The sequence below is a fragment of the Lithobates pipiens genome, unplaced genomic scaffold (assembly GCF_037356315.1).
Source record: "Lithobates pipiens isolate NorthernLeopardFrog02 unplaced genomic scaffold, aLitPip1_a1.2 Scaffold_8, whole genome shotgun sequence".
NCBI classification, from domain to species: domain Eukaryota; kingdom Metazoa; phylum Chordata; class Amphibia; order Anura; family Ranidae; genus Lithobates; species Lithobates pipiens.
The window spans coordinates 559343800-559366512 of record NW_027507903.1 but is presented as its reverse complement, the minus strand read 5'-3'; the positions used below and the strand labels follow the sequence as shown (position 1 = coordinate 559366512).

The 22713-nt window shown below is 45.3% G+C and overlaps 1 protein-coding gene across 6 annotated transcripts in view; it reads right to left on the bottom strand.

Annotated features, from left to right (window-relative positions):
• The window catches only part of LOC143960961 (patatin-like phospholipase domain-containing protein 6), a 121254-nt gene that overhangs the window by 80712 nt on the left and 17829 nt on the right, over nucleotides 1–22713 (bottom strand). For all 6 annotated transcript variants that reach the window (XM_077470023.1, XM_077470026.1, XM_077470025.1 and 3 more), the window contains exon 4: nucleotides 4054–4106. In XM_077470023.1, coding sequence (XP_077326149.1) covers nucleotides 4054–4106 — 53 coding nt within the window. The remainder of the gene's footprint in view (nucleotides 1–4053; nucleotides 4107–22713) is intronic.

Here is a 22713-nt window from a genome sequence, read left to right as displayed (position 1 = left end):
CTCAGCTTCATATCTACAGGTTGAATTTGTGAAATAGATGAGAAGTGCTGCCAGTATTGCTGCAGAGTTTGAAGGGTGGGGGGTCAGCCTGTCAGTGCTCAGACCATATGCCGCACACTGCATAAAATTTGTCTGTATGCGTGTCGTCCCAGAAGGAAGCCTCGTCTAAAGATGATGCACAAGAAAGCCTGCAGTTTGCTGAACAGACTAAGGACATGGATTACTGGACCCATGTCCTGTGGTCTGATGAGACCAAGATAAACTTATTTGGTTCAAATGGTGTCAAGCGGGTGTGACGGCAACCAGGGGAGGAGTACAAAGACAATTGGGTCTTTCCTACAGTCAAGCATGGTGGTGGGAGTGTCATGGTCTGGGGCCGCATGAGTGCTGCCGGCACTGGGGAGCTACAGTTCATTGAGGGAACCATGAATGCCAATATGTACTGTGACATACTGAAGCAGAGTATGATCCCTCCCTTTGGAGACTGGGCCACAGGGCAGTATTCCAATATGATAATGACCCCAAACACACCTTCAAGATGACCACTGCTTTGCTAAAGAATCTGAGGGTAAAGATGATGGACTGGTCAAGCATGTCTCCAGACCTAAACCCTATTGAGCATCTGTGGGGCATCCTCAAATGGAATGTGGAGGAGCACAAGGTCTCTAACATCTACCAGCTCTGTGATGCCATCGTGGAGGAGTAGAAGAGGACTCCATTGGCAAACTGAAGATCTGGTTAACTCCATGCCCAAGAGGGTTAACCCTTTCAATGACAGGCCATTTGCTCCTTTTTGTACACTCAGATGGCCAGACCATTTTTGAAATCTTTTTTGCTTTTTTATTTTTCACTCATAGCTTTCAGAATTTGCGAAAGACCCCCCAAACCATATATTTTCTGAAAGCACCTGATCAGTAGAATAAAAAGACGGTTCTACTGATTTTTTAGATCCCGGGGTATTTGCGCAAATGTTTATCAAACCAATATATTTGCAAATAATACACTAAAGCCATTATTAGCAGATAAAAACACAGCAAATTTTACAAAATTCCTACTAAATATAAAAGCCTAACCTGTATTGAGTCAATAAATAACAAATACTTATAATTTTTAAATTGCGCCGTTTTGCAATATGGTGAAAATTTAACGTACACAAAAGTGTAAATATCCAAATTTCTCTAAAAATCTGAAGGTTTTAATTTTTCCCTTAAAGATTTCAGAATTTCAGAAAAGTCTTTCAGACCCCCAAAACCATATATTTTCTGAAAGCATTTGACCCCTAGAATAAAAAAAAGGTGCTACAGATTTTTTAGACACATCGGTATTTGTGCAAATGTTTATCAAACCAATATATTGGCAAAACACACACTAAAACCATTATTAGCAGATAGAAACACAGTTAATTTTACAAAATTCCTGCTAAATCCCTACTAAATATAAAAGCTTAACCTGTATAGATTAAATAAATAACAAAAATTTTACATTGTGCCTTTTTGCAAAATGGTGAAAATCAAACGTACTCAAAAATTTTCTTTTTTCACTTACAGCTTTCAGAATTTGAAAAGACCCCTCAAACTCAAACATCCTTGTAAAGGTACGCTGTGTATGACCTGTGTGAAAAAGGCTTTAGGCCCTTTTCACACAAACACACCAATCGGGTCTGCCTGTCCATTTTTCAGACGGGCCCAATTGGACCACCCATTGTTCTCCATGGAGAGGCTAATGTAAATGGACACGTGTCCATTTACACCTGCCTGCATCCGATCCAGACCACTAAAAACAGATGGATGGGGATTTCATTCCCCATCCATCTAGCAGATCGGATTGGATGGTATCCGATGGAACTGGAAAAGGCGGTCCGTTTCCATCCGATGGTCCCATAGAGAATAGCGAGCTGTTTCCGTGTCTGCTCTGCATCTGCGGAACAGAAATGGACCTGTCATCCACCTGCTCAGTGGGAATCACCAGACAAATTCCCGCTGTGCAGACGGATCTGCTTGACAGCGTCCACTCCATGTGAAAGAGGTGTTACCAGAAGCGGTTGGTCCATTAGGGCGCCGGACTCATATGTTTGTATGAGTTTTTTATTTCCAAGCCACCTGATTTAGAGCCTGAGGTTCTAATTGGCTTGAAAAAGGTTGGGCTCGGGCCACTTGTGACAATAGCGAATTAATATTCCCTGTCATCGTCTAGCTTCTCCTCCTGGAAGGATCGGGTTGACGAGAGGAGAAGCTGAGTTATCTGTGGAGGGGTAAGTGCGGGGGGCATCACTGTGGTGAGTGAGGGTGGACCTGGGGGTCTTACTATGTTTTTTTGTTTTTTACGTTAAAAAAAAAAATTACAGTAATTTTTTATTTTTTTTTAGCTTTTTTTTGGGGGGGGGGGGGGGGGCTTTGGTGAGATATCAAAGGTCTAAGCAGACCCCCATATCTCTTTTTTTGAGACAGAGAAAGGGACTGAAGATAGTCCCTCTTCGCTGTACCACTTTTCTTGAATGAATGAAAAATCTCTATAGAGATTCCATTTATTCAGAAGATGACAGTCTGATATATTGTAACTTGGAGTGTTGCAATGTATCAGCTGTCATTAGTGATCACTGCATGCGCCCTCTCTTCTCCAGGGAGGAGTTTAGTAAACACATGTTTACTAAGCCCCCCAACAAGCCCCTACTTTACCCCCACCCACACCGCTCCTCCCCGCCACAATCTCCAGCCTGACAGATCATAGGAGATCTGTGTAGGGAGAAGCTGCAGGTAGAGGGAGGGGAAGGAAAGATGCCGCTCGGAGAGGCCATAGATCAGGGGTGCAGGGGCATTTGGGGGGGTGATCTGACTGGCAAGTGGGACACATCTGGACCACCCAAGCCCCTTGCAGCACCTGAAGCTGGCTGAAGTGGAAGAGGAGGGATGCCAGCTAATGATGGTGGCTGCAGGGAGTGGTTTGTGGGGAGGAGGGGTCAGATCGGGTGGAAGGGGGGTAATCAGTGCTGGGGAGGAGAAGGGGGTGAAGGGGATAGAAGTGAAGAGTAGGGGGGCAGTTTTAGATGAAAGAGTACAGCGGGAGTGGATGGGCAGGGAAGTGGCAGCATGTGGGGGGGGGGGGGGTGACGGTCACATTAGGGGTTAATAACTCTGATCAGCGAGTTGTATGCTGCTGAACAATTCTGATATAAGCTTATGGTCATTGAAGTGACCATAAGCTTCTAGGAGAGGGGAGAAAGGAGGTCCGTACTCCGTACTGACATGGCCACCTGCGGGCACTTCTGCAGGTCCGTACATACCTCCCAACATTTTGAGATGGGAATGAGGGACACCTAATGAGCCAACATATGTAGGCATAGGACACACACCCTGCCACACCCCCTTAAAGGAGAATTACACAAAAAGGTTTATCAAATCTACAAGTGCTTTTTTTTACCACTACTATTCCTTTATATTGGCTCTGAGAATTTACAAATACAGCAATTTAGAATTTGGATGAAAGGTTTAGCACTAGGAACACTTTTTGAAAGATAAAAAGTACATTTTATATACAACTATATGGATTAGACCAAAATGAGGGACAAATGAGGAGGAAAGAGGGACAGAGGGACATTGCTCCAAATCAGGGACAGTTGGGAGCTATGCCGTACGGCGTACGGACTCGGCAGTGAAATGGTTAAGGCAGTGCTGGAAAATAATGGTGGCCACACAAAATATTGACACTTTGGGCCCAGTTTGGACATTTTCACTTAGGGGTGTACTCACTTTTGTTGCCAGCGGTTTAGACATTAATGTGTGTTGAGTTATTTTGAGGGAACAGTAAATTTACACTGTTATACAAGCCGTACACTCACTACTTTACATTGTAACAAAGTATCATTTCTTCAGTGTTGTCACATGAAAAGATATAATAAAATATTTACAAAAATGTGAGGGGTGTACTAACTTTTGTAAGCTACTGTATGCGTTTATTTCAAATTTCATGAATCAGGTTTGTGATTATATTGTTTCTGTTACTTTTGACCTCTCCAGACACCTCCGAATTGTACTGAATAAACACAGAAATAATCACCTTGTGTGGAACCCTCCGGATCGGCTTCTTCGGAATATCCAATAATGGAGGACCTGCAGACAATTAATAAATTATGATGTATACACAATGAATGATGAAGAATTAGTGCAAACTAACAAGGACAATAGGCTTGATTTGACCAAGCCTCTTTTTGAGATTTGTTGTTTACAGGTTTAAATATTTATTTTTTTTGCTAGAAAATTACTTAGAACCCCCAAACATTATAAAAAAAATTCTAACACCCTAGAGAATAAAATGGCGGTCATTGCAATACTTTCTACCACACCACATTTGCGCAGCGGTCTTACGAGCGCATATTTTGTGAAAAAATACACTTTTTTGAATTAAAAAATAAGACAACAGTAAAGTTAGCCCATTTTTTTTATATTGTGAAAGATAATGTTATGCCGAATAAATTGATACCCAACATGTCACGCTTTAAAATTGTGCCCGCATGTGGAATGGCCACAAACTTTTATCCTTAAAAATCTCCATAGGCAAAGTTTAAAAAATTCTACAGTTTGCATGTTTTAAGTTACAGAGGAGTTCTAGGGCTAGAATTATTGCTCTCGCTTTACTGGTCCAGGCAATACCTCACGTGTGTGGTTTGAACACCATTTTCATATGCGGGTGCTACTCGCATATGTGTTTGCTTCTGCTCGTTAGGACGGGCGCGTTTAAAAAAATATATATATTTTTATTCTTATTTCTTTTGCCTTTTATTCTTTATTTTTACACTGTTTTTTTTTTTTTAAATATGCGTCACATTTATTCCTATTACAAGGAATGTAAACATCTTAAATATGAGATCTGGGGTCAAAAAGACCTCAGACCTCATATTTACACTAATATGCAATAAAAAATAAAAATAAAATGTTGTCATTTAAAAAAATGAAAAAAAATGTCCCTTTAAGAGCAATGGGCAGAAGTGACGTTTTGACGTCGCTTCTGCCCTGCAATGATATGGAGATGGGTGGGTGCCGTCTTCTCACTCGTCTCCACTTCCCCTCACTTGTCTCCATGTCAATCCATAGGAAGGATCCGATTGCCTCTACCGCTGCCGACGGCTCCGGTAAGCGACAGAGGGCACCAAATCAATCTTTTTTGAGTTAACAAACGCTTTAATACTTTTCCAAGCAAAGGAAGATTATACTACTCAGCTGGAAGAGTCCTACCCTTCAACACTAGCACAATCAATGAGGATTTCCCCAAACTGATGTTACGCTACTAGGCAAATTGTGTTATTTTTGGCTCCGCTGTATTAAGTGGAGCAGTTGTTGATTACTTCTGTACTTTTGGCTGCTCTGGGTCTCACAGACTGTGGGTTTGTTTGCACTCCCCTTCCTTCCAGAAGTTTCCCAGTCTCAATATTTATTGTGCTCCAGCCAATCCCTCTGGAGGTGTGCCCAGAAGGTGGTTGGAAGGGCAAATACATAGTCTAAGATTTAGAGCAGCAGGGACTTCCTCTCCTCCTGGTTAGAGGGAACTCACCCATCTTGGTGGAGGAGGGTGGTTACCCCCCATATCTGCAGCAGCTATCTTGATTACAGCCTTTTATTCACAGAGGTCCCAGTTGTGGTATAGCTAGGGGGCTACTCTTGAGGATGCCTTTTTAAAGCTAGTCAAGAGAACCCTTACCTAAAAACCTGGTCTGGGGAGATTGCTGAAGAGTGCCCAGTGGAATTTAGAAGAGGTCTGGCTGTCCTGCAGCATTGTGAATATTGGTTTCGCCTTTAGTGAAGAGTGTCCAGTGGATACTGGAAGGAGGCATCCAGTGATCCTATGACATTGTGAGTACTGGCCTGAGTTCAGGATTCTAGAGACTGTGTGCTGTATCCCCTGGGTGGACAAGCGGTAGTACTCCTACCATCTGTACTTATTCCTTCCTTCGTAAAGACTGCTGAGAGAAACATAGGAGAGTGAAGTTTCCTCCTGTAAATATTCAGGGAATCTGGAGTATCCCATATCATCCTACAAGCCATCCAAGTTTCTTTAGTAATAAACATTCCCTAAAAGGCAACTCCTAGACTGATTACTGAGCTGGAGTGAATGAACTATTGCTGTGTACCTGGCTGCCTTTGCCCTAGTTTTGGAAAAGAACTGGTTAAATTACAGCAGCTTCTTCGGGGGTAGCGCTACACTAAAAATAATTTACACTGGCAAAGCCTAGCCTAATAAATTTAATAAGATTGGGAATTTGTGGCTAGAGTGTCCTGCAGCACAAAGTTCAGATGTACCTATGTTGAATATGGTTTCTAAAGCCTACCATGCATAGATTAAAATTAGATTGGTTCAGCAGGGACCAGTTATTATAATTATTATTATTATACACGATTTATATAGCACCAACAGTTTACGCAGCGCTTTACAATGTATAGGGGGACAACACAATTACAGTACAGTTCAATACAAAAGTTACGGGAGGGCCCTGCTTGTAGAGCTTACATTATAAAGGGAGGGGGTGGAGGGGGTAATAGCTGCAGAGACTGATTTGATGTGGGTGGCTCGGGGACAGTTAGGTGGGTGTGGGATAGGCTTCCCTTAATAAATGAGTTTTCAGGGATCTCCTAAAGGTGGCCAGGGTAGGGGCTGATCGGATATACTGGGGCAGGGAGTTCCAGAGGATGGGAAAGGCTCTGGAGAAGTATTGAAGGCGAGCATGGGAGGTGGTAACAAGGGAGCTAGAGAGCAGGAGGTCCTGGGAGGAGCGGAGGGGACGATTTGGGCGATATCTGCAGATGAGATTGGTGATGTAGATGGGGGCAATGTTGTGAATGGCCTTGTATGTTATGGCAGGCATTTTGAATTTTGTTACATGTAAGGAAAGGCTGATTATATATACAAGTCAATCTACCAATCTGTAAAAGTATGTGGGTGGTACCAGTGGCGTAGACTGGGGGGGGCCAGGGTGGTTGCCCCGGGCACAAAATTTAGAGGGGCGCAGCGGCAGGCGGCAGGTTACCTGTGGCTCTTCTTCTGCGCTGTGCAGTTTAGGAGATTGTGAGCCCCTCCGCTTCGATATGAGGAAGAAGTTGTGGTGCAGTCCCGGATTAGGCTCCAGCGGTGACACTGACACAGCAGTGAGTAAATGAACACTGAAGACCATCCGTGATGATCCCAGGGATTGTGGCCATGCGGAGACTGGGGGGAAGGAGGAGGGCAGGGGACTCACGAGGTATCCTCTCCATTACAAGCCACTCCCCACACATGAGGTCCAGGATCCTGGCTCATGCGACATGCTGTCTGTCCACTTAGCCCGCCCCACAGCCCGGACTTCCAACCACCGCCGCTTCTCCTGAGTCTAGCCTGTGCCTGTCAGTGTGCTGTTATGCTACCCCAGTATTTCTCGACGGGACACCGGCACTCTGACCCTGCACCAACCACCCCAGGACTGGAGGAAACTGGGGCCAGGAGGAAGAGGATGAGGCATCATCCACACAGACAGAATCCCCTCCTCACCCACAGCTGCACGGACATTGTGAGTACTCCTCTACAGAGGAAAGCTCAGGGCCGGACTGGGAATAAAATCTAGCCCTGGAAAAAATTTCATACCAGCCCCATAACATTATTATACCAGCGCAACAGCATAATGTCAGTATTTTCTTGTTCATAAAAGGGAAAACCATTCATTTTAAAGCACATTTGAAGAGTGTATTATATATAGATAAGACGGATATGAAATCACATAGGGCAGGGTCTGTTCTCGTTTTGGATGGGGACGGTGCTCCTTCCAGAGGATCTGTTTGCTGTGAGATGAAGTAGTCCCTGGCCACCTGCACCTTCAGCTGTCTTCATTGTGGAGAGCACTGAGGGGGCAGAAAGAACAGGGGTGGAGAGCACTGGGGAGAGTGGAGAGCACTGGGATGGTGGCTAGAGAAGAATGAGGAGAGCTGGAGAGTATCCCGCCCCCCTAGACCGGCTTGTGTGATAGGCAGAACACTGATTCTCTCTACTATCACACGAGCCGGTCTAGGGGGGGCGGGATTGTGTTACAGCGAGGTCGCCGAACACAGACCCAGCCAGCTCCGTGATGCGCAGGAGAGAGGGGAGCACTGCAGCCACGAAGCGGCCCCATGGCAGGCGGCCTACCGGGAAATCTCCCGGTATCCCAGTAGGCCAGTCCGGCCCTGGGAAAGCCATGTATGGGATGTTGGCAGCCGGAGGGGGGCTGAGCTCTGAACTGGAATCTGTGGGAAAGAGAGCTTTGTATTGGGGGGGGGGATGTACACAGCACACCCCCCTCAACCCTGCGAGCCACACACAGCGCACCCCCCTCATCCCTGCACACCACACACAGTGCACCCCCCTCAACCCTGCAAGCCACACACAGCTCACCCCTCCAAAACCCTGCAAGCCACACACAGCTCACCCCCCTTATCCCTGCCAGCCACACACAGCGCACCCCCCTCAACCCTGCAAGCTACACACAGTGCACCCCTCAATCTTGCACGCCACACACAGCACACCCCCCTCAACCCTGCACACCACACACAGCGCTCAACCCTGCAAGCCACACACAGTGCACACCCCTCAACTCTGCAAGCCACACACAGCGCACCCCCTCAACCTTGCACACCACACACAGTGCACTCCCCTCAACCCTGCATGCCATACACATGCACCCCCCTCAGCCCAGCACACAGGCGCATCCCCTCAACCCTGCACTCCGTACATAGTTCACCTCTAAACCCTGCATTCAGTACACAGCACACCTCTCAACCCTGCACTCCATATACAGTGCACCCCTGAACCCTGAATTCCGTACAAAGCTCATCCCTCCGCCTTGCACTCCATAAACAGCGCACCCCTCAACCCTTATTGATAATAATTAGTTCTAGTTCTTCTTTTCTGTCTAGTGGTGGGTCCTGTCACTTCCGCAGTCAATGAGCACTGGTGAGGCCCGGATGAGCACTGATGTGGCATGGATGAGCACTAATGTGGCATGGATGAGCACTAATGTGGCATGGATGAGCACTGATGTGGCAAAGATGAGGCATGGATTAGCACTGATGTGGCATAGATGAGCACTGATGTGGCACAGGTGAGACATGGATTAGCACTGATGTGGCACGGGTGAGCACCGATGTGGCATGGATGTGGCACGGGTGAGCACTGATGTGGCATGGATGTGGCAAGAATGAGCACCAATTTGGCATGGATGTGGCATAGATGAGCACTATTGAGGCATGGACGAGAACTGATGAGGCATGAATGGGCACGGATGAGACATGGATGAGCACTGATGTGGCATGGATGAGGCACGAATGAGACATGGATGAGCACGGGTGGGCATGGGTGAGCACTGGTCAGCATGGATCAGCACTGTGGGCACTCCAGATCCAGCTCACTCTGGCTGCTGCACTGGCTCCCTCCTCTCCTCCCACGCTGTGTCGATCGGTATGAGGAGAGAGCTGAACCGGACATGGTGCCAGTTTGTTGACAAGTGATCGCTCCATCATTGGACACATTTGTGTTTGCAGCTGGTAGTTATTTTTATTTATATCTCGCAAACACAATTTACAACACAAGTGAGAAATACCTTTTGCCTGGCTGTGGGATATGGCAATAAATACGCTCACATCTGTTTAGTGGTAAATATGCGTAATCTATTGATTGACTATTATAGCGTAACTGTTATATAAGTAACAGTTAAACCGAATTGAATTCACTCAGCAGGCAGGTTAACAATAAACAATGCATATAGACTTTAGATGCAACAAGGGTACTTAAAAATACACACTAGGTTTTGAGTGCACTCAAACAAATAGACAGAAGTATAGTACCCTTTTAAACTGGCCAGCAGATGGAGCTAGCAGTGGTAGAAAGTATTGGCCGCAAGGCTCGCTCACCAGTTCTGGTAGCACTGATTTAGTTGCCCCTCCTATCAGGTGTCAACTCGCTTAGGTTGCTTAGGGTGGCTCTGGCAGGCAGCATGGCAAAAACAGCATCCCGATTCTGGCTCCATCCCTCCACAATCTGGTCCCAGAACTGCTTCTCCAAATGGCTGTGAATTTCTGACAATCTTGGGCACAATTGTTCTCTCCTCACTGTCTCTGCACTGTCATCTCAGAGCCTTTTTTTACCTGGGCTCCTAGACTCTCTCTTCCACTGAAATCACCTCAGCCTCCCCAGCTCTTCCTGAAACTCCACCTTTTCCCAGTGTCCTCTCTGTCTGAGATTTCTGGAAGGACAAGACAGCATCTCCCTATCTCCATCTTGTGGCCAAAAAAAGAGATTGCATGACAATAGTGTTTCATTGGTCAATGACAACATGCTTGCTACACACTTCCCCCACCAAAGAACCTTTGGTCCCCAAAGGAAGGACAGAGTCCATCAACATATAATGTCCAGAAGCTGTTATATGCTTTCAAGATACAACAGAAGGCAAAAACAAGTTCGTAGATGTAAGAAAACAAGCAATTGGCATGCAAGTATGAACCTGGCAAGGGAACCTCCCACCATTTGTCATAAGAGGTCATAAAAGGAGAAATTGCATGACAATAGTCTTTAATTGGTCCATGACAACATGCCTGCTACACATATATTTAGCTGACTTGCATTTACATCAATTGCACATACATACATACATATATATATATATATATATATATATACACAGTATCTCACAAAAGTGAGTATACCCCTCACATTTTTGTAAATATTTTATTCTAACTTTTCATGTGACAACACTGAAGAAATTTCACTTTGCTACAATGTAAAGTAGTGAGTGTACAGCTTGTCTAATGGTGTAAATCTGCTGTCCCCTCAAAATAACACACAACCATTAATATCTAAATCACTGGCAACAAAAGTGAATACACCCCTAAGTGTAAATGTTCAAATTGCTTCCAATTGGCCATTTTCCCTCTCCGGTGTCATCTGACTCTTTAGTGTTATAAGGTCTCAGGTGTAAATGGGGAGCAGGTGTGTTAAATCACTCTCTTATACTGGTCACTGGAAGTTCAAAATGGAACCTCATGGCAAAGAACTCTCTGAGGATCTGAAAAAAAGAATTGTTGCTCTACATAAAGATGGCCTAGGCTATAAGAAGTTTGCCAGGACCCTGAAAGGGTGGGGGGTCAGCCTGTCAGTGCTCAGACCATATGCCACATACTGCATCAAATTGGTCTTTGTGGCTGTTGTCCCAGAAGGAAGCCTCTTCTAAAGATGATGCACAAGAAAACCCACAGTTTGCTGAAGACAAGCAGACTAAGGACATTGATTACTGGAACCATGTCCTGTGGTCTGATGAGACCAAGATAAATGTATTTGGTTCAGATGGTGTCTGTCACGTACCTGGTGGTAGAGCCCGACTTGCAGAAGGAGACCTCTCTTGCGGCTCAGACTCAAGGGCCCTGGTAGTGTATACAGGTAACACAAGAGTCAAGAGGGGCACGAGTGTCTGGCAGGATCAACAGCTGGATCAGGGAGTGCTGGAATCGGAGGGAACTGGATCAGCAGGCAGGTGCAGGAAGCTGAAGCAGAACAGCAGGCAGAGAGGCTGAACCAGGACACCAATGCAGGAACTCTGACAGAGGCAGGACTTCAGGCAGGTGCTGGAACCACTACTGGAGATAGAGCAGCAGACGGCACCGGAACAGAAGGCTGGAAGCAGAGCAGTCAGACAAGCCGGGTCGGAGGTCAGGCGGTCAGCAGAGGTACCAAGGATCAAGCAGGTGGATGGTCGGACGAGCCGGGTCGGTAAACGGGCAGGCAGCAAGGCACCGAAGGATCAAGCAGAAGGAAGGTCAGGCAGGCCGAGGTCAGATGCAGGCAGATAGCAGGAGCAGTAGTTAAACAAGCCGGGTCAACAGGTCACAGAAGGCAGGTTCTCAGAATCAGGGTACTCGCACGCTGTAGATCAGACAGCAAGAACTGGATGTGACCAACTGAGTTAAATACACACACACACACGCGCGCGCACGCGCGGCGGAAGGTCCAGACTGACCACTGCTGGCAGGATCCTTGTGACATTGCCCCCCCTCAAGGGGCAGCCTCCGGATGCCCAACCGGGCCCATCTTTCAGGGTGCAATCTCCTGAAAGCTTGGATTAAAGTCTTTGCATGGATATTCTCCACAGGCTCCCAAGAATTCTCCTCCGGGCCATAGCCTTTCCAGTTAATTAAAAATTGAGCTTGGTTATTCCTTTTCCTACAATCCAGGATAGCTTCAATTTCAAATTCTTCCTCTCCGATGGTTATGCAAAACTCTGTACTGGTTGATTTGTGACAATCAGCTCGTCTACCTATTTCTCTGACTAATTGTAAATGTGATTCTGCCGAAGCTGGCTATTATGATGTTCGAATATGCAAAATGGTATCTCTGTCCACCCCTCGGGTTCGGGGCCAATGGAATTGGTACCCCTCGAACTACCCCCCCTCCCCTCTATCACCTATTCTCCTGTCTTGATCCTTTACTTCCCTCTTCTAACCCTTTTTCAGACACTTCAAAAATTCCCACCCCCACAAATGAAAACATTATTCTGTACGAGTCTTAGGGGGTTTTTGACTTTGACACTGATGTTTTATGTTGAGATTCACGTTTCTATGGAGACCCTCCTATGGTTTGTTTTTCTTATGTACCAACTTATAACACTGGATTGTGCGGTGCTCTATAGCGAACTTATGTAATAGAACAACATGTTTTTTCCTTTTTCAATGCCATGTGGGCTGAATGTTGATGGATATACTTGTTCTTTTTTTACAATGTATCAAGCTGTCAATTGTTCAATAAACTATATTGTTCATAAATTCTTCCTCTCCATTCACCATTACAGGGTCTGGAGGGTTCACATTCCGGTCAGGAAAAGGATTGGGGACAAAGGGTTTCAACAGGGAGACGTGAAAAACAGGGTGGATTCTGAGTGAATCCGGGAGCTCCAGCTCATAAGCCACCTCGTTAATTCTCCTCTTTACAGGGAAAGGGCCCAGGAATTTGGGACCCAATTTCCTGGAAGGACAAGACAATCTAAGGTTCGCAGAGGATAACCATACACGGTCACCTGGTTCGAGCAACAATTCACCCCGCTTCTTCCTGTCGAACACTTCCTTATTCTGCTCCTGGAATCTTGCCATGGTCTTCTGTAATAATTGGTTGTTCAAAGAGAAAAAATGTATAGTTTCCAAGACTGCTGGCACAGAACATTCGGGAATGGAATTAGGAAGGAAAGCTGGATGAAAACCATAATTAGCAAAAAACGGACTTTGCTTGGTAGCAGAATGCATGGAATTATTATAAGCAAATTCGGCCAACGGAAGCAGTGTGACCCAGTCATCTTGAGAAAAGGATGAAAAACAACGCAGGTATTGCTCCAGGGTCTGATTGGTCCTCTCGGTCTGACCATTCGTCTGAGGATGGTAAGCGGTGGAGAATGATAGCGTAATTCCCAGGACTTTACACAGCGCTTTTCAAAACCGCGAGGTAAATTGCACTCCGCGGTCAGAAACTATATTGGTCGGAATTCCATGAAGTCTAATTATTTCCCTGATAAACATCAGGGCAGTCTCGGAAGCAGAGGGGGTACCCTTCATCGGAATGAAATGGGCCATTTTAGACAGCCGATCTACCACCACAAAGATGGCAGTATGCCCAGCTGCAGGGGGCAGGTCGAAGATGAAGTCCATAGACAACATCTTCCAAGGCCTATCTGGAATGGGCAGAGGTTTCAGTAACCCCCAGGCTCTGGACCTACGGGTTTTGCTCCGAGCACAGGTGGTGCAGGACTCCACGTAACTCCTACAGTCCTTAAGTACTTGGGGCCACCAGAAAGTACGCTGAACAAGATCAGCAGTCTTATAGGCACCAAAGTGCTCTGCTAGTGCATGATCATGGCAAAGTTCGAGAATGGCCACTCGTAAGCATTCGGGTACAAAGATTTTGCTGCCGTACCAAAACAGTCCATCCCTGACCTGTAACTCAGTTCCAACGGTGGGTGTTGACCCCATGGAAGCTTGTTTCAACCGCGAGAGCAGATCTTCCTGTAGCAGGAGAAAGTTCCCTGGGGCCAGGATAGTGTCAGGGGGTGAAGTTTCTTCGGATTTGTGAAACATCCTAGAGAGGGCATCGGGTTTCGTGTTCTTGGAGCCGGGCCGGTAAGTAACATGGAATGAGAACCTGGAAAAGAACAAGGCCCACCTAGCTTGTCGCGGTCTCAGCCTCTTTGCAGACTTCAGGTATTCCAAGTTCTTGTGATCTGTGTAGATCAGGATAGGATGAGCAGCTCCTTTTAACAGGTATCGCCATTCTTCCAGGGCAGATTTTATGGCCAGTAATTCCTGATCGCCTACATCATAATTTCTCTCCGCGGGTGACAGCTTTCGGGAAAAGAAGGCAACTGGAAAAAGTGAAGCTTTGGTACCTTGTCGTTGGGAGAGGACAGCTCCAACAGCGATTTCAGAGGCGTCTACTTCCAGGACAAATGGTAGAGAAGAATCGGGATGTTTTAAGACATCCGCGGAGGTAAACAGTCTCTTGAGGGACTCGAAAGCGACTTGAGCTTCCGGGGACCAATGAAAACGCACCCCTTGCTTGGTTAGTTGCGTGATTAGGCAGATGATAGCGGAGAACCCCTTGATAAATTTCCTGTAAAAATTGGCGAAGCCAACAAAACGTTGGACCCCTTTCTTGTCAGTGGGAGCTGGCCAGTCAAGAATTGCAGAAATCTTTTGTGGATCCATCCTTATTCCTTCAACAGAAATAACTAGGCCCAGAAATGAGATACTTTCTTGTTCAAAAGCACATTTTTCAGCCTTGGCGTACAACCCGTGTTGCCGGAGCCGGTCCAGGACACATTTAACATGTTTGCGATGAGAGTCCAGAGAAGGGGAAAAAATGAGGATATCGTCAAGGTAGACAATGACAAACAAGTCTAAATAGTCCCGGAACACATCATTAATAAAATACTGGAAGGTAGCGGGAGCATTGCACAATCTGAAGGGCATCACCAGATATTCGAAATGCCCAAAGCAGGTACGAAAAGCTGTCTTCCACTCATCCCCACTTCTGATACGAACCAGATTGTAGGCCCCTCTGAGATCCAGCTTAGTGAAGGTAGAGGCAGTTCCCAGTCTCTGAAATAATTCTGGTACCAGAGGAAGCGGGTATCGATTCTTTACTGTTATCTTATTTAACTCTCTGTAGTCAACACAGGGCCGGAGGGTATGGTCTTTCTTTTCCACAAAGAAGATGCCTGCACCCGCTGGGGAAGTGGAGGGTCGAATGAAGCCTTTCTTCAGGTTTTCGTCTATGTACATTTTCAGAGTCTCCTGTTCCAGTTCGGTCAGTGGAAAGATCCTGCCAAAGGGAATTTCAGCCCCGGGGAGGAGTTCGATGGGGCAGTCATATGCCCGATGGGGCGGCAGAGTTTCTGCCCCCTTCTTACTGAAGACGTCTAGGTAGTCATGGTATACTTCAGGAACTGCGTGGCGAAGCTCAGAATCCGAATCCAGACATAGTAAGGCAGAGGATTCGCCAGGATTCTTCAGGAGACAGTACTGCTGGCAATAAGGAGAGAAAAATGTGATCTCCCCGGTCACCCAGTTTATAGCAGGGTTATGGGCCTGCAACCATGGCATGCCAAGGATGATTGGAAACAGAGGAGATGGAATAATGTCCAAGCGAAGCAGTTCCTGATGCAGATTAGAGACAGAAACTGAAAGGGGGGTAGTCTCTTGCGTAACTGGTCCAGATTTTCTTGTGGAGCCATCGGCCAGGTGGATAGAGAGTCCTTGAGCCTTGTACAGCAAAGGGATTTGGTGTTTACTGGCAAAAGAAGAGTCCATGAAACAGCTACAAGCCCCCGAGTCAATGATAGCGGGGACCTGCAAAGTCCTTCCTGGGAGCTGCAACGAGACAGAAAGGGCGAGGTGAGAGGAGGTCTTAAGCCAAGCAGTAGTAGAGCCAGGCGAGACAGACATGCACTTACGGAGCTTGGCAGGACAGTTCCTGACGTAGTGCCCAGGTTCCCCGCAGTAAAGGCACAAGTTGTTGACCCGACGACGTTGGCGCTCCTCCATCGTGAGAGCAGGGCGAAGGACTCCGAGCTGCATAGGTTCAGAAGTATCAGGTGCTGGAACAGGACTAGGAGTGGGAGCTGGATGAGAGTAGTTAGGTACCCGAGGCAGCATCCAGGTGGGACGAGTAGGCCCAGCACCTCTTTCAGCTCTTCGCTCCCTCAGCCGTCGATCAATTTGAATGGCCAGATTAATCAAGGCATCCAGAGTTTGTGGGACTCCCACACGAGCCAGTTCATCTTTCAGCGGGTCTGAGAGCCCCATACGAAACTGGTAGCGAAGGGCCGCATCGTTCCAGTCCGTATCTGTACTCCAACGGTGGAACTCAGCGACATAGTCCTCTACGGCCCTACGCCCCTGTTGAAGGGTATGCAGGGCGGCTTCGGCCGTGGCGGAGAGTTGAGGGTCCTCGTAGAGCTGGGCCATCGTATCGAAGAACGTGGTCAGGTTGGTTAGGACCTCTGCTTTCTGTTCCAGTAAACGATGAGCCCAAGCTTGAGGATCTCCCAGGAGCAAGGACACCACGAATCCCACCTTGGTGGCCTCAAGTGAGAAGGTGCGAGGCTGAAGGGCAAAGTACAGTTCACAAGAGTTCCGGAATGCTCCAGAAAACTTTTCAGGCGTGGGAACCCTGGGTTCGGGAGGCAACATTACCACTGTCGGAGAAGAGGTGCTAGAGACGGCAGTGGACGGAAGAGGCCCCTGAGTGGTTGTGGGCGAAGTGAGAGCTTGGACCTTTTCCTCCAAACGAGTGTATCCCTCCTGGAGACTCTTAACAGCCTGGGTGAGGCCAGCCAGATGCAGACAAAGTTCGTCCATGGGAGAGGCTCCCTGCGCGGGCTCGGACATGGCTGTCTGATACTGTCACTTACCTGGTGGTAGAGCCCGACTTGCAGAAGGAGACCTCTCTTGCGGCTCAGACTCAAGGGCCCTGGTAGTGTATACAGGTAACACAAGAGTCAAAAGGGGCAGGAGTGTCTGGCAGGATCAACAGCTGGATCAGGGAGTGCTGGAATCGGAGGGAACTGGATCAGCAGGCAGGTGCAGGAAGCTGAAGCAGAGCAGCAGGCAGAGAGGCTGAACCAGGACACCAATGGAACTCTGGCAGAGGCAGGACTTCAGGCAGGTGCTGGAACCACTACTGGAGATAGAGCAGCAGACGGCACCGGAACAGAAGGCTGGAAGCAGAGCAGTCAGACAAGCCGGGTCGGAGGTCAGGCGGTCAGCAGAGGTACCAAGGATCAAGCAGGTGGATGGTTAGACGAGCCGGGTCGGTAAACGGGCAGGCAGCAAGGCACCGAAGGATCAAGCAGAAAGAAGGTCAGGCAGGCCGAGGTCAGATGCAGGCGGATAGCAGGAGCAGTAGGTAAACAAGCCGGGTCAACAGGTCACAGAAGGCAGGTTCTCAGAATCAGGGTACTCGCACGCTGTAGATCAGACAGCAAGAACTGGATGTGACCAACTGAGTTAAATAGCCCGCCTGGCGCCAACGAGCGCACACACGTGCGCACGACCGCACGCGCACGGCCGCGCACGCGTGGCGGAAGGTCCGGACTGACCACTGCTGGCAGGATCCTCGTGACAGTGTCAAGTGTGTGTGGTGGCAATAAGGTGAACCGTACAAAGACAAGTGTGTCTTGCCTACAGTCAAGCATGGTGGTGGGAGTGTCTGGGGCTGCATGAGTGCTGCCTGTACTGGGGAACTGCAGTTCATTGAGGGAACCATGAATGCCAACATGCACTGTGACATACTGAAGCAGAACATGATCCCCTCCCTTCAAAGACAGGGCCGCAGGGCAGTATTCCAACATATTAACAACCCCCAAGACAACCAAATTGCTAAAGAAGTTGAGGGTAAAGGTGATGGACTGGCCAAGCATGTCTCCAGACCTAAACCCAAGTGAGCATGTGTGGGGCATCCTCAAACGGAAGGTGGATTAGCACAAGGTTTCTTAACATCCACCAGCTCTGTGATGTCATCATGGAGGAGTGGAAGAGGACTCCAGTGTCAACCTGTGAAGCTCTGGTGAACTTCATGCCCAAGAGGGTTAAGGCAGTGCTGGAAAATAATGGTGGCCACACAAAATATTGAAACTTTGGGCCCAATTTGGACATTTAAACTTAGGGGTGTACTCACTTTTGTTGCCAGCAGTTTAGACATTAATGGTTGTGTTTCAGGCATGCGTGCTGGAAATTTATCGTCCCCACCTACAAATCGCACACTGCTCAGCGCTTGAGGATTTAGTTTTAAAAGACAAATGTAGCAATCTTTAGACTAATCCTTATGATTACTAAATGATTCAATCAAATAAATAATTAATAATAGTAGCTGCTGCTTGTTAAAAATTGCACTTCATATAAAATATATACATAAAAAAAACAACAGGTGAATAAAAAACCCCGCGAGATTCCGTTAATTACACAAGTATTGAATCCTCCAAAAAATCCCTATTTTGAATCCCCGGTTCATTCCTCTACCCCTATGAAGCAAAATAGGGGTAAATTTAAGACATCTAGAGGTAAAAATACTCAGGGTCAATACGATAATCATCCACAAATATCCGCTTATAATAAGTATAATAATCAAGGTCATACCTTGAACACATCACGAAGGGGTCCCTATAATATAACCACTTCAAATAGGTATCAACCCTTATATCAACCAAATGAGAATTATGGTTACCACCCTCAACCTCCTTTTTTAGGGAGAGGCAGGGGGAACCAGTGGAGAGGTCGGGGCTTTTTTCCCTACAGAGGGAAACCTCCGTATCCCCATCAAAGATACATCCCATACAGGGACACAGAAAACAGGAGGGAAGGAGGAAATCAATTACAGAAAAATCAATCACCAAAAAAGTATCCACCATTAAACACCAAACTGGTACCAATACGAAAGGATTTAAACCAAGAGGTAAAAGAGCAGGCAGGAGGATCCAACAAAAGAAGACGCGAGTCGGAGTAGAAGGGATTTTTAATTTGGCACCGGTTACATTAACCCCTAAAGAACAAAATATTTTGAATCTGGGCTTAAAATGCGGGATAAAGAAACCAATAAATAAATTTGACGTATATATAGACAGACATAAATATATACGAAAATTAAACATAAAAAAATATTTTTTGGGGAGCAACCCCCGTGTAGATATTCCTACGATATATAGCAATAAGGCAATAAATAGTGGATTAAAAAATAAATCTCTTTTTAATCCCCCTAACCATCCAAATCATCAGGTTGAGGTTTTTAAAGGCCTGGTGTTGAAAGACCTTGAAGCATTAAAGCCAATAAAAACACCACACCATCAACATATTAATGACGGGATTAAATCACTTGAGAAACGTAAAGACATTATAATCCGCCCAGCTGACAAGGGTGGGGGTGTTGTAATTCTTACTAAAGAATACTACCACAATCAAATAGTGACGTTACTATCTGATGATCAAACCTATGTTAAATTGAAAACGGATCCCACAAGCCCTTATCAGAATCACCTGGAAAAGTTGGTGGACTTGGGGAAAAAAGCTAACGTGCTCACTAATAAAGAAGCAAAGTACTTGCTCCCCTTAAGCAATCGTATTCCCACACTTTATACTCTACCTAAAGTGCATAAAAACTCAGAAAATCCCCCTGCAAGACCTATAGTAAATAGCATAGGGTCTGTCTCATCTAGATTGGGCCAATATCTCGACACCTTTTTACAGAAAAGTGTTACTTGCACTAAGGAAAAATTTGAAAGATACGAAAAGCTTCCTAAACCTCATAGATGTAGTAGATCTTAAAGCTACAGATAATATTCTTTTGGTAACAGCGGATGTATCATCCTTATATTCCATTATCCAGCACGATGACGCTTTATTGGCACTAAACTGGGCACTATGTCAAAGGGATGATCTCCCTCATGCCCAGAAAGTTTTTTTGAGAGATGCTTTGGACTTTTGTCTAAACCACAATTATTTTTGGTATAATGGAGAATTTTATCTACAAAAAAGAGGTGTAGCTATGGGGGCAAAGTTTGCACCGAGCATAGCTAACCTTTTTATGTCAGAGTGGGAGGATAAGGTTATTTTTAATAATAGACCCGTGGAATTACTTTTTTACAAACGGTACATAGACGATCTGTTCTTTATCTGGAATGGTAACCAAGCCCAATTAGACGGTTTTCTCAATAATTTGAATAATAATAGTCATAATATTGTTCTGTCCTCAGATTCAAATAAAAATGAGATCAATTTCATAGATGTGACTGTATATCGTAAGGGAGACAAACTTGAAACAAAAGTTTTCTTTAAGAAAACAGACCGGAACAGCTATCTGCCCATATCTAGTGGACACCATCCAAATTGGCTACGAAATATTCCTAAAGGCCAAATAATGAGGGTCCGCAGGAATTGTACCAATTTCGATAACTATGTATCTCAGGCCACTGTTCTGAGTAATAAATTTATTACCAGAGGGTATAATCCCCAAGACATGCAAAAAATTATTGAGGATGTGGGGCAGATCCCAAGAACAGAATGTCTACAAGAACAACATCTAGGGTTGCCATCAACGGTAGATAATAAGAGAATAAACACTATAAACAATAAAGAATGGGGTTTTATCTCTAATTTCCACATACAATACAAAGAAGTGGAAAATATTTTTAAAAAACATTGGCCTGTTCTTTTATTAGATAAAAAGTTGAATCCAGCACTACCGACTCGACCCCAATTTATTTATCGGAAAGCGCCGAGTTTCGGTGATAAAATAATAAAAAAAGTTATAGATCCACCGGCTCCTCCTCGTACATTCTGGGAAAAAAATGGTTTCTTTGCCTGTCGCAAGTGCAAAGCATGTCGAGAAATCAGGAACCCTACCAGAAACCTTGTTAAAATTACTTCTACCTCGAACAACAGAGAATTCACCCTGAAGCAATTCATTACATGTAATAGTACTCATGTTGTGTATGCCCTTATGTGCCCATGCGGCCTAATGTACATTGGGAGAACAAAGAGGAAATTAAAAGTTAGGATAGCAGAACACATACATAACATTAAGATAGGTTATAAAGATCATAATGTATCCCTGCATTTTAATCTTCAGCATAATAGAGATCCAACGGAATTGCGTTTTTGGGGGATTGAACAGGTTAAACCCTATTGGAGGGGAATTAATAGAGTTCGTGAATTGTCAAAACAAGAAACCCATTGGATATTTTTAATGGACGTTTTAAATCCAAAGGGTTTAAACATTGAACTGGATATAAATTGTTTCATCAGTGATACTTAAGCTTCTAACTGAATGTCTCCTGTAGATATTATTAGTTTCATGTATTATTAGTTATTCATTTTTCATTTTTTTTTTTTCTTTTTTTCTTTTTTCATTTTATCTTTATCTTTATTTTTATTTTTATTTTAATTTTATTTATTTATTTTTATTTTTATTTTTATTTTAATTTTTACTTTTATCTTTATTTTATTTTCATATTTATTTTTATTTTTATTTTTATTTTTATTTATTTTTATTTATTTTTATATTTATTTTTATTTTTATTTTTATTTATTTCACGTTTTTATAAAAGGTGAATTTTTACCTTATTGATTAAGCATGCCCCATATTGAATAAAATTAGATCATCTTATGAGCTAGATATAGGACACTAATTGGCACATATATCTATATATGTAGGTATAAGACATATTGCGATACATTTATTAAGCATTGTTGGATGTTTTTACTTATTGGTTTTTATATATTTATATGTTAAGAAATTACATATTTATATGTTAAGAAATTTGCATATAATGGATTATGGTTTTACTTGCTAGTTTATTGGCATGCTGATAGGCATGGTCCTGTTAACTTGGTTTTATTATGATCTTCGTGTACACATATACATTTGTGAGATCGTTTTTATTGTATGTTATTTAGCTACACATCGGGTCCAGTGATTGTGCTTTATGGTGACTGCAGAGCGACGAGAAATCCAGATTAGTGATGGACGAACTTCCGACGGGACGTTTCGCGAACGCGAAACGCGAACGGACACAAACGTTCGCGAAAACGACCGTTCGCCGCGGGCTCCATTGACTTCAATGGGAGGCGAATTTCGCAAACCTTTAGGTCGAATTTGCGGCCACGGGGTAATTATTAGGGGGTAGCACGTAGTCCCACCACCTGGACAATAGCATAATACATGTATGAGGTGAATTTGGGATCGATAACTACAAGCATTTTTTTTTTATTTGGGAAATTGTTCTGACAATTCAGGACTATGGAGCTAATGAAGGCAATGGAGGAGAGGGAAGGTCAGGGACCAGGGTAGGCAAACAAGAGGGTGCAGGAGATACAGAGCACTGACAGCAGCACCGTAATACAGAGCACTGACATCAGCACCGTGACATACAGCGCTGACAGCAGCTCCGTGACATACAGCGCTGACAGCAGCTCCGTGACATACAGCGCTGACAGCAGCTCCGTGACATACAGCGCTGACAGCAGCTCCGTGACATACAGCGCTGACAGCAGCTCCGTGACATACAGCGCTGACAGCAGCACCGTGACATACAGCGCTGACAGCAGCTCCGTGACATACAGCGCTGACAGCAGCTCCGTGACATACAGCGCTGACAGCAGCTCCGTGACATACAGCACTGACAGCAGCTCCGTGACA